The sequence below is a fragment of the Rhea americana genome, unplaced genomic scaffold (genome assembly GCF_003343005.1).
Source record: "Rhea americana isolate MKP2758 unplaced genomic scaffold, rheAme1 scaffold_9, whole genome shotgun sequence".
Taxonomy (NCBI): domain Eukaryota; kingdom Metazoa; phylum Chordata; class Aves; order Rheiformes; family Rheidae; genus Rhea; species Rhea americana.
Window position 1 is genome coordinate 5,221,849 of NW_028187088.1, and position 12,770 is coordinate 5,234,618.

Sequence of the window (12,770 nt, forward strand, 5' to 3'; positions counted from 1 at the left end):
ATTSTAATATGTTTGGGAAGATAAAAAATTCAGAAGCTACTTGTCTTGTCTGAAATTCCAGTTCTAAGCTCTGTTAAATAGAAACCTTGTCCACTTAAAATACAAAATATACTTTGCACTTTCTTTTTCAGCTAAAAATACAAACATTGCCACTAAAAGGCATTATCATTTTATAGGTCAGCTCCAAACTTCAGCAAAATGAGCCAAACCTACAGATCAGAAGCACAGATATATGATCTAACTTCTACGCTACCCACAGAGCTTTAGAATAGGAAATTCAGACCAACACTAACATGAAAACTACTTAATGCTGTGACATAAACAAGGACATTGAGCATAAGAGGGATTCTGWCCTAGTACTAAACAATCATCTATCCATTTATTTATATGTATGCACAAAAATAATCATGTATATTTATGATTGTTATTTACACACTTCRCAATGTCTCTGATATTGCCAATGTATGTTACATAATATTAAAATGTGGTTTATCTACTGTATAAATCAGCCTGTAATTAGGATCAGGTTAAGCCCAGTCTGGCATTGGGAAGCATTACAGTTATGAAAGGCAACAGGGACTTAGAGAGAGGAACACAATTTACTTGCAAATAAGACCAGGTACCTAGCTGCTACCAAGAGGAATACGCTCTTGTATTATTAACGATTACTCTGCATAGGTATCTCAGTTATATCCAATATTGAGATAAGGTGAGGAAATAATAGTTCTCAGATGTTCTTAGAAATTTCTTATCAGCTACTTGTGAGAAGGATTTACAGCTTCATACAGGGTATTACTGGCTCTTGGTTGAGGAAACCATTCGAGCCAGTGATATAAAAGAGGAAGCACAGAATATAAAATTTCCAATACCGAGAGAAAGTTCTTTCTGTATCAGTAAGTCTTGTAAAGGCTTTCATCTGGGGAAGTGAAACTTGTGAAAGCTTTCTGCATTGTTATTTTCTGACAAAAAAATCAGTATCAGTAACTACTATATTTCATTAAATCTAAATTTTGTTTGTGCATATACCTAAAAAGCATTCCCTCATAGGTAGGAGTTGAAGTTTACRGCAAACTCCAAAAACCAAAGCTCATGAGTTTTACATCACACCAATGAGCATTTTTTACTCTAAGGTGTGTAGKGAAAGGCAGCATTATTTGGGGTTTGCAGTGCAACACAGGTATCAGTTTTGCTGGGATCTTTTCCTACTAACCACAGACTCTCTCTGCTTGTAAGTCACATCAGTCAACATTTTTCAAGATACACGTAAAGGTGTCTGGAGTGCCTAGCTTAAAAGTTGACATAGGCTTACTTTTCTRTGAAGCTTTATGTTCTTTAAATTCCCATTAACTTCAGATAAGGGAAGCAGGAGGGTACATAGAYCTTTGGAAAAATAGCATGAGTGCCTGAAGATCCCAGATCTTTAGATCCCAGAAACGCAAGGCTCCAGTTTCTTTCAGGTATTTGGCATCTGCTCATTGCTGACCTTCTCTCATGCAACAGTGACTCTTCCCCCCTGCCTCTCCTCACACATGCAAAGTTATTAATGAATCATTATTGTTGGAGAAAGGGGGATAGATGGGACTGAGGTTTTTTGCAGACTAAATATATGTGAGCAAACTGCCAATCTTGCGCCTGTTGAATTTATCTAGTCCAGTGAAGCTGCTGATGCAAGACAAAAGACAAGCTACTCACTCTGATTTGTACCAGAAACTTAAATGATGTTTGCAACTTATTCCACACCAGAACTAAGTCACTYTGCACCACTTGTTAAATTATAGGGCAGTGCTGGCAAACAGAACCAAAATACGCTGCCTTACAGGARCAATTGAAACGCCTTGTTCTTCCTACATGCACACAGGAGTGTAAAATTGTTCCTGGTTTTCCACATATACTTACCACAATGCACTTGCTCCACCTGTTGTCTATTTGCATTTCTGCAAGGTCAAGTCTATGGTTGCAATCTTTGTCATGAGTAATTGCTTTGACCTTAGAGATACCTGCAGAGCTTTACACCTGCTTGCCCACTCCTAGCTTAGGCACTACCAYTGCCTCCTGTACAAGTCCTGGGATCCATAATCTGTGGAATTCAGGAGCAGCTGCAGAACCACAGACCTGAACAGGGGAACTAGCTCAGYTTTATCTGCAGCATTGCACAAACACACTACAGCGGTTTGCAGAGCTTGTCAAACATCTGTCAGGCAAGGGGAATTTACTCGTTAACTCCTCTGCAAGGCATCCTCACTTTGGAGGATGMGATTAATAGCAAATGCATCTCCTTCCTTTCCAGTACTGCTGCTTCTACTAGGTAAGCCACAGAGAGGGAAAATATTTTTAATTTTCAATTGACACTTCCATTTATAGCTGTGAACAGGGCACTGGAACAGGTTGCCCAAGGAGGCTGTGGAATCTCTTTCTCCGGAGATATTCAGAACTCGCCTGGACACAAACCTGTGCAATGTGCTCTAGGTGACTCCACTTGAGCAGGGGGGTTGGACTAGATGATCTCTCCAGAGGTCCCTTCCAACATCAACCACTCTGTGATAATTCTGGCAGCATCAGTGTCCTACATGGTATAACATTGTGCTGCTTGCCCCTAATGACTAATGGCTGACTTGGAAGATGGCAGCAAAGCAATGCTGGCTCTGCAACTGTTTTATTTGAGGCCAAAACAACCAAAGCATCTACCTAAGTTATTGTGTAAACCCCAGTGACACAACTTCTCTAGAAAACAAATTTCTCTTGTCTAGTAGCTACCTAGCACTTTTTCTTCTAGGCAAGTGCCAGGCACTTGCAAATGGCTCAAGCTTACATGCAATGCAATGCTGAGAAAGAACAGCTGGAGGAGGTCTAAAGAAAAACACAATTACATCAATGAAATATATATTGGCAGATACAGCACTTCTAAGGACAGTGACCACTCCAGGGGTCCTACTAGGAACACCACTGCTTTCTGGAGCCTGACAGAATAGTTTTAACATTTGTGTMACAATCTCCAACGGTTGCTCAATCTCTCTGTCCAAAAAAATAGCATTCAGAAGTGATTCTTGGGCCAGTTTATCGCACTGAGCTTGACTTCACAGCACACTAATGTCTACAGTCTGATACTTGCTGCCCTCCCCAATTTTGCCAGCATAATTTAAAGGAGCAGGATTAGATACTTCCCTTCCACCTCACCCCCTTCTTACTACAGAGTGGTGGCAACACCTTTGCTAAATTCTGCTACAATAGCCCAGGGAGGCTTGGACAGTTACTAACAAGCTAGTAGCTAGGAGTTACACTAGTATTCCTGTTGTAGCTAGCTTCCCCATATGAAAAAAATGAAGTTCTCTCCTCTGCATGGTACTAGAAGTCAAGTTTTGTATTTGCCCACTCAGAACCTTTGGCCACCATAACAGAAGGAAAAAGAAGCAATATTTGTTCTGCACAGGTCTCAGGGGGAGGTTTCCTCCTCTCCAAACCTTTTTTGCAGTCTCCATTTGAATTCCTGCAATCTGTCCCTACCCTACCACAGCTCAGAGATTTCTGAGCCGCAAGAGTCGTCCTCATAACAGCTTTCTTTGCTACTCAGGGGAATTTAAGGCTGAGGAGAGGTTGTGGCTTGCACAGAAGTGAGACAATTGYCAAGTGTCACAAATGACCCAGTCCATGTCTCCTCAGTGTGTGCAGACTGAACTGACCATAGCAAACCCCTCCTTGCACTCTAGCTATCTTTTGTTCGGGAAAGGTTAGAACTCAGCCAAGTCAGGATTTAGATGGTCTCTTGACACAGGAAATAGCGGACACGACTCAGGAAGAATCCAAGGTACTTGCGSAACTCTGACAGAATTTAGCCAAGACACAGCAAAGTACAAAAGGTGACTTGTGGGTGGAACCGCTCCTTAGAACACCAACGCACCTTTCAGTTGAGTGGCAGCACTCCCATGGTTAACACCAAAATGGGCAGTATCAGTGTACAAATGGCTATCAGACAGCTGCCCTGCTCCATTCTTCACTCACTTTCAACACATCATAACATCAGCTTTAAAAAAGAGTTTCCTCAGTATGCTTTTATCTTAAGCCATACATTTGTCTTCCTCATTTGAATGTTCTACCTTTTTCAGTCCTTTGTATCACCTCCCATCATTCCAGTATCCAAGATCTTCTGTGTAAAAGCTGTAGAGCAAGAACAAAGTTCCCATCAGGTTGGAGTCTATTYCACTTTTCTTTGGAGTTAGAACTCTGCTTGATACTGGACCACTTTGTGAAGGGGTTGGCTCTCTCTCTCAAAGCTATGGTTTTAAAACAGACTATCATATAATAATGCTTCTTATTGGGAGGGGAGAGAGGGGACACCAATCACAGAAAGCATTTGTTTAGTTCTACTGTTCTGGAACTAAACATAGAACACGTTCTATGTCTTGTTCCTATCCCAGTCCCCTCATAGTTTCAAACAGGTATGTATTTCCTTCCAGTTCAGTTTCTTTGCATATATAAGTGAGGCAGTTTGCTTGCTCTAATACTATTTTTATCCTCCAACTGGCTGCACAATATATGATCAAGGATAGCTTGATAGGAGCTCTGGGACCCTGAAAGTCAGTTTTATTTACCAATCAGTCCTGGAAAGGAAACAGAAGGGGGAAGGGAGCAGAAGGAAGACAGATTGAAGCCAAATGAAATTCTATTTCAGGTGAATTTATTGAATTGTAAAGAACCTGCCAGCTCCACCATATTTACAGTGTTTTCAAAAGGACTGCAGAACTATTATTGCTAATACAAGTTACAAATACATAAACAAACCAAATCAAACACATCTGTGACATCGACTGTAAAGACACTGGTTAGCTTATAGGACTTGAGGCATACTCGCAACCATGGAGAAAAATGTTTTCCAGCTGCTGATTTACAAAGCAACCCTGCAAGCTTCTCATTTGTTTCCCTACTATAATGCAACCAAGCCTGAAGATCTGGTCCTTATGCCACTGCTGATGAAAGCTGGCTTCTGTTCTCCAATATAGATGTCCCTTTTATGAATCAAGAATTTAATTATAAGGCTGTTCAGCAGCCAGCACTGCAAGGTGTTAAAGTAACCCTATTAAAGGGCACAACGAAATCCCTAGCTGGTTTCAATTTATACTTGTGATGTGATATTGCTACCAGATGCAGATACAAAATCCTGTACAAACTATTTTGTCATCACTTTGGAGTCACAAAGCTATCGAAGTCCAGCTTCCTAGGACACTATCACCACTCCTACCTCAAGAAAAACAGCAGAAACAGTGCCACCTGAAATTCACACTGCTGTTCTCTTTACTTTTCCGCTCCTATTGAAAGGCTCTTTTTAATCAATTCCATCTATTCAGATGTAGGAAGATATATTAACAGTTCTTAACACTCCACTCACCCACCTTCCCATTTTTGCCTGAAGAGATCAGGCATTCAAGGCCCTCTCCTCTCTTTCTGTTAGAGAGGATCTCCCAGTTCAGCTATGTTTGTTTCCAAATATTTTCCAGCTGCATCAAAAGTCCCCTGTAACGAGGCTGCCTTACATTATAATACCACAATGCCAAAGAAATACAAACACTGACAGCTAATACCTTTAAGGGCTTATAAGCCAACACATCCTGATACATGCCATTCCCAATGATGGCTGGTGGCTTTGCCTTGTTGACRGATCTATAGTAATTTTTACTTAGTACTAAATTTCACACATTATTCAATGACTGGGTGGGAAAAAAAATAAAAAAATAAATCAACTGAGTGATGGCGGTCCTCCTTATGGCATGGGCAGATGAACATTTTCTAATCAGAATAACTCTGAAGTGTAGAATATCAACTAAGATTAAAAGTTACTCTATCACAGAAAATAGTGRGGGTGGAAAGGGAACTGAAAGCAATAAGCTAATCAGTGTTAAAGATACAGTAGTTGGGAAGGGGATGCTGACTGTATTTCTTTAGAAATAAAAACCTGATTTATCCTTGCTTGTACAAGGAAAGGGGAAACCTATCAGCATTATGTTTTTAAAGAAAAATGTATCTTTGTTCCTACTGTAGAGACTACAAAAACAAAACCCAAGAAAAGGCCAGGCATTGCTCGTGCAAGAGAAACTACCAACCAGCAAGAGGTCTTTTATGGAATATGTGTTACCCTAATGTGAGCTGGCATCAGGCCTAGAAAGGATCCCTCCATATAGCAGGGACACTGTTAGAAGCACAATGCATTATCAAAACAAAAGCCATCCTGTTGCACTTGGAGAGCTACAGAGCTGCTCACTGCAAAGATGCAGCCACCCTGGGATTTAAGGAAAAAAAAAAAGGAAAAAAAAAGGAAAAAAAAAACACTATTATACCACAGGAATTCTCATAAACTTCTCATGGGATCTGTAGCTGGGCCACATTGAGAACACATTCAGCTCTTGAATACTGTATAAGCAAGTGCCAGCCATATTTTTAACTGAGGTCAAAATTCGGATGCTCACATTTGGATACTTGGTCACATTCCAAGTTTAAGTTACAATGGCTTTACATTTGCAAGTAAAATTAGAGCAGGTCTTCAAAAGTGGGAATTTCCTTATGTTTGTGCACATAAACAAAGAGGAAATCAAACCACCACACACACTATATCCAACCACAGTGCATACTATTCAAGTTTAATGCAAAAGCAGCAAGACTGCCCTTGGCAGGAATATAGCTATGATTGTGATTAGAGCTTTATAGGACACTTTCAGACAATACTCTCTCCTGCTAGCATGATGGTGATATGAACTGCACACAGTAACACCTTACAGGCATTACGTATCTCTATTACTGCCCTCCAAAGAAACTGCTATAGAAAGTGCCACAGTAGTATTACTGCGGCACAGATTTATAAAGAGTTCACTGCCACTGAAGAATGATCAGAGGGGAGTTTTAATACGTCCAGTTTTACTGAAGTCATCAGGAGTGCCTCCAACAACTTTAACAGATGATCAAGCCTACAGCACATGTTATTTAAATGTTTGGTAGCTCTTCAGGTCACTCAGGCTAAGTGATAATTTACATGTTGAGCAGGAAACTTTTGTTCTTAGTTTGTAGACTAAAGTCTGAGTGAAATCCCATTACCGCAAGCCAGAAAATGCAGCCATGCTAGGGTTTGCAAAGATGGTGGAGAAAGAAGGGTACCTCCTAGATACCTAGAACAGGAGCACCATATAACAAAAGACAACTAGGGTAACTACAACAGTCTGAACATTTCTGCAAAATTCTCTGGTGAACCACAAGCAGGCTTTAAAGACTTAAAATAACAAAGAGAAGAGGGAAAGAGTTGTATAGCTGAAGGTATTCTGAAAGGCAGAAGACACTATCAAGAACACAACAGTCACGGTCAATGACATACAAGAATCACTGGAGTAACTCCTATCTGATGCCATGTTGTCAGTGAGAAAATTTAGTGCCTGTAACATTAGGACTTAATTAGTCCAGGGAGCTGGTGTTGTGCAGTACAAGCTTTTCCCCTCAACAGATCAGGACTGCTTATTTGTAGAGGGCTTTAACATATTCCATTATTCCTTTCAGGCCTCCCTCAAGCCAAGATCTGGGACAGACTGCCCTGCAAGCTTCCATTGCCTGAACTGGAATCTTTTTTCAATATCCATAATCTCACACTGAGATTTGAATTCCAGTTTCTGAAAGGCAGAGGGTTAATCTATCAACCAAGACTCAGCAACTGTTCCACTTATTTAGTGCTTGAAATTGAGACTTTTGCACAGCGCAACCTACCACTCACACATAAAGCATTACTTATTACCACACACTTCAGAAAGGAGCATTATGTTGGTCAGTGGGATTTTACTTCTCAGCAGATTTAACTTTCCCTTGATCTTCCACTTTTTTGATAGCAGCTTGGATAGCTTCTTGATCACCCAGAAAGCGGTGAGGGCCCAAAGGGTGCAGATTCTCATCGAGTTCAAGAAGTATGGGCACACCAGTGGGGAGAGTAACATTGATGATGTCCTCATCGGAGATGCCTGCCAAAGACAAAAGCCCACACAATTACACCTAGTGCAAGGCTTCCTCACCACCTATCTGGCTTAGCCTTATTTCTGAAGTTATTCAACCTTCAAACCGACAAGGACCTGCTGACAGAGACTGGAGCAACAGCAACTACTCCCAAGGGTCCATTCCTATCCAGACCACAGCTTTGGAAGAATGGTTTAACAAAAGCTACAGGAGGAAATTCTCAGCAAGGTGAAGATTTTCTTCACTTTTTGGTCTACAAATGTGAAGCAGGAAGCGACTCCACCCTATAAAGTATCTATTCCCTATATTAAAATATTCAGGATAGCAAGCTCTCCTCCATGTCTTCCCAACCTATTCATGCTCATATAACAAAAAGCTCATGGGAATTAGAGCCTACAGGCACTATTCCAATATGAAACAACTTCTGCTAAGTAATCAAAACAACCTCCTTGGGGACACAAGTTAGCAGGGTTAATCTTTTTCTTAAATTTTCTGCGCATCAGCTTTTCATACAAACCGTATCTTAAAAGCGGTATCTAAACTCCCCTAGTATGAGGATCAGTGTCTGCCCACATTTGATTGTTCAGAAGCAAGTTTTAGTACATTACTATTCCCTATGTTACTATTCCCAGAATTACTAGATACAAGACTACTTATTTCTGCTTTCAAAGGAAGGGGAAGAGGGAGAAAGGAAGGGAGGAATGGCCTTCAGTTTCTGCAACTTGGAGCAGATTCCTATATTTTTCCACTTCACCAAAATAAGATGTACCTGAGGATGAAAATTAATTATTTCATCTAGCTATATAATTAAGACATTCCAGGGATCTATTTTCAATGAAACTGCTGGTTATGTTTACCTCTAAAGCACAAGCTTCCGAGCAAACTTCAAGACAGCCTCTGAGTAAAGTTTTCACAAAAGGCCTGAATAAATGCATTAAGAGGCAATGACTGCAAAGCCACTACTCCTCCCGAAGTCTGGGCAAGAGAAGGCTAATGTCATGAGGAATAGCTCCCCCCYAACACCCCTTCCCTGCTTTTTGGAAACACTAAAGTTCCATGACAGCCTGTTTTTTTTTTAAGCAGGACAACTTTAAGTAATCCAAGTTTAGAAAATGCTTGCAATCAAGCTTCTAAACAGATAAACTAGATCAACAAGCAAGAGAAAAACATCTTCTGGGGCAGCTGACAAAACAGTTGGCTCTCTGAACACACAGGTGTAAATTTACCAGTGATWTTCACATTAGGTAGAAGAGTAGAGCCAACCTATGAACAGCAAAAACAAAAAAAAACAACAAAAAGCCACCACACACACTGACCATGACTCCTTATCAGGACTTAACTCTTTTAAAATATATATATGTATATCAATACCTTTAAGTTGACCCTCTGGTCTGAAATGGGTGAGAATTACTTTATTTCACTGCCTGAGAACACAAGTATGCCATTTTTGCAGAGACTTATTCTTGCCTTGGTTTAAGCTAAGTRTTTATTTTGAGATTAGCTTTAAATTTCAGAAGGGCACAGTGCTGCAGAAACAGACAAATTCTTGTAGGAGACTTACACTTTGTCTTACATTGAGCAACAGTCCATTTGGGGGAAAAAAAAAGCATACATACACACACACACACACACACACACACACACACACACTGCAAATCTAAGCCATCCCTTCTTACAAGGGATACATAATTCAACTGTTCTAGACAGCAGGACTAGAGATCTACAGAAAAGCTTTCAAGCACCTCCTGAAATTTTAAAACTACACAGATGCCAACAGGAAAAGTATCAAGCCTGTTTACTAGACAACGCACTGCGCTCAAGCCCTTTGATTTGCAAAACTAACAGCCAAGCTGCCTGAGCTCTCATTTCAAGGATTCTTAAATTTTGTAACAATGATTCGTACCTATGTCCCCATGCATCCAGTGAGAATCTGGCCATAGRAAGTCTTCTACCCACCTCCAAAATTCAGTATGCTGGACTGAAATATTTGGATTTGCACAAAGCAAATGAAAACATGCAGGAGACTAAGTAAACCACATAATGTGGTCAGCTGCCAGGATATATAAAGGAGTCCTCTAAAGATGGATTAAATAAAAGAAGCTTAAGCACCTACATGATTCAGAAATGCATTTTACCCTTTTTAAAGAACAAGGTGACCACACCAATTTCAACTACAGTACCAATTTACAAGGCTAAAAGAGTGCAGAGTAGAAGAGCCAGCATGCTTGCTGCAACTTGTTTTTCCTTCTCAGAATTTTTTGTGTGGAAGAACTGTTGCCTCACAACCAGAAGGCTGGAATTGCAGGTTGAAGACAGAAAAAAAAATCCTGAGGAGACATATTAATGTCCTGTTGCTTTATTTCAGTACTGGTACAGTATTTGCATAGGGAAATCTATTCTTCAGCAAGATGGTTATCAGGCTTGACACACAAGCTCTTCAGTTGCAAGCTAAATGCACAGAGAGCACTTCTCGGCAGTGCTAGAAGGGCAATAAAGAGTGCACATCTTCCACTCCAATAATCTCAAGAGTGAGCAAAACCTGCTATCCAGTTACTTCACATGCTGTAACTATAGCCAAATGACCTTTTCTTGTACTTCAGCACCTACGCTGGCCTGTCCCACAATCCCATCCTGCCTCACAAGGGAAGAAGGGTGAAATCAGGGCAAGGACTCAACAGTCAAGTGCAAGGTGCAGTAGGAAATAGGAAGGACTGTTGCAGGAGCAACTCTTCCCTCCAAAGCAATACCAAAGCCTGGGTCTCAGCACTGCTGAAAAGTGCTTGCTGCTGGAAGGCTGGAAGTAGTTTTTTCCCCAAGGGGGTTTAAAATTAAGGTCTTGCCTACCTATAACTATGATATCCCACAGCACAGATCCTTCCTCAGGACCTCAGATAAAAACGCTGACTGGGCAACTGCATTCTACCTAGTTAAAATTCTTCCGAAATATCAACTGGATACTTCCCATTTTATCTCATGAATATTTGTTAAACATTGTGCCTCAACGGTAGCTGTATAGCAGGAAGGGATTAGGCACATGACTATTATAAGGATTTGTAGAGCACCTTATACTAAAAATCAACTTTCAAAGTCATGTTCAAGATTCCTTCCCAGCTAACTTATGCTTCAATTAACTGAACTGGATGATCAAAACAATGCTAGCCAATACTTCTTTACGGCGTAGAGGTTTGTTTTGCTTTTTTATGGTTACAGTGTGGTCTTTCATTGAAAAATGTTATTTAAGATTGACTTTGCAGATATATTGCAGGAAGAACACTCCATAAAAGCTTAAGCATTCACCTTTTCTGGTAGGTCATGAAGTGCTTTGAAACATTTACATTCTRGAAAGTCCTACAGATGCAAAACCCACTGCACTTGATTTTGACCATCTAAAGCCAGCTCCTAGAAGTTGGTTAAGCTTCTCCCTCACACTTACTTGTTCTTACCAAGCTCTTTCCCTGTGTCTTTATGGACAGGGCAACATGAAAACTTAAAAACACAATAACAATTACTGAAATTAGCTATACTCCTCCTCCCTTTGATGTCAACTACATCCAAGGCCAGATGATTCACCTAACAAAACATCACATACGTAAATTCAGCCGTGATGGGCTTGCTTTGTAATTGTTGCTTTGTAATAGAGATCCAGATCAGGTCTTGCATCCTTCCTGCAAGCTTAGTGAAAACACTGCACTTTAGTTGAACAAGCTAAACACTCATGGACAGATTCTGCCCTCCATCATGGGGTCATAGCTGCATATAGGCTAGCAGGGGGCCTAGTTCCAATAGGGYAGACAGAAAAGGGAACTGGGCACAGTACTGGAATATAGCTATTAATCTTTACAGCATCTAATCTCACTGTGCTGATTTTAAGGAAAAAAGGGGAGATCATAGGCTACCACCATGGCTGCAGCACACTATCTTACATCTGTTCCACCCTTCTCCACCTGCCAAGATTTTCTCCCCTTTACATCATTATGTCAACAACTTCTGACTGTTGCCTGAATTTGACAGTGGTCATTACTGAGGCCATCCCCTTATGGGCTAGTATAAGAAAACATTAAATCATGGTATCTATCCTACTTCCATGCAACAGAGGATCAGCCTATCTTGAATTCCTCAGGCAGCCCAAGATTAAACAGACTGAGAGRTGCATAATGTTAATGGCATCAGATAAAAGGATTTGAGATAATCACCTGCAAATAGACTGTGTGTGTTTAGGATGCTTAATTACCAGATTTTGAAAACTGATGTTTCCATAATCAGGTTCAGCATCCAGAGTGAAATTTATCTAACAAATCTGACATTTTTTTTGATGGCCTCCTCATTTCTTGAGATCATTGCTCTTTCAGTGCAAGAATATACCATATCATAAAGGAAAAAATATACTCCATGTGCAGACCTGAATTATATGCCATAGTTCACTCCAGTTGGTGTCACACTGAACAGTTAAGTCACAGTAAGAAGTTTCAGCAAACAAAACTACTGCCATAAGAGGAAGAGAGTCACACTTTCAAAGAGCCTTCCCATCCCTACCAACAACAAATGMAAATTCTTGCTTTATCAGTTTTAGTGGTGCCAATGTGGTTCCTMGCATCATATAAATTTTTGCATCATCTTCAGGTGGTAAGTGCTCTCAAAGGACTGGACAAGCCTAGCCACTAACCTTATATTTGATGCTAACATTGTATCTTACTTGATACAATTTGGATCACTTGAATGGGCAGGATTGCACAAAACAGTGGACTGCATTAAAAACTTTCATGCTTGTCTGTGATGGTATTCAACACATTCATGGG

The 12,770-nt window shown here is 40.4% G+C and overlaps 1 protein-coding gene across 3 annotated transcripts in view; it reads right to left on the reverse strand.

Moving 5' to 3' along the window:
* Window positions 1–12,770, reverse strand: part of BPGM (bisphosphoglycerate mutase) — a 37,222-nt gene that overhangs the window by 17,189 nt on the left and 7,263 nt on the right. For 2 of the 3 annotated variants that reach the window (XM_085324045.1, XM_085324044.1), the window contains exon 4: window positions 7,770–7,982. In XM_085324045.1, coding sequence (XP_085180171.1) covers window positions 7,804–7,982 — 179 coding nt within the window. In that variant the 3' untranslated portion in view covers window positions 7,770–7,803. Of the gene's footprint in view, window positions 1–4,655; window positions 7,983–12,770 lie in introns of those variants that run through there. The other variant, XM_085324043.1, reaches the window with a different exon arrangement.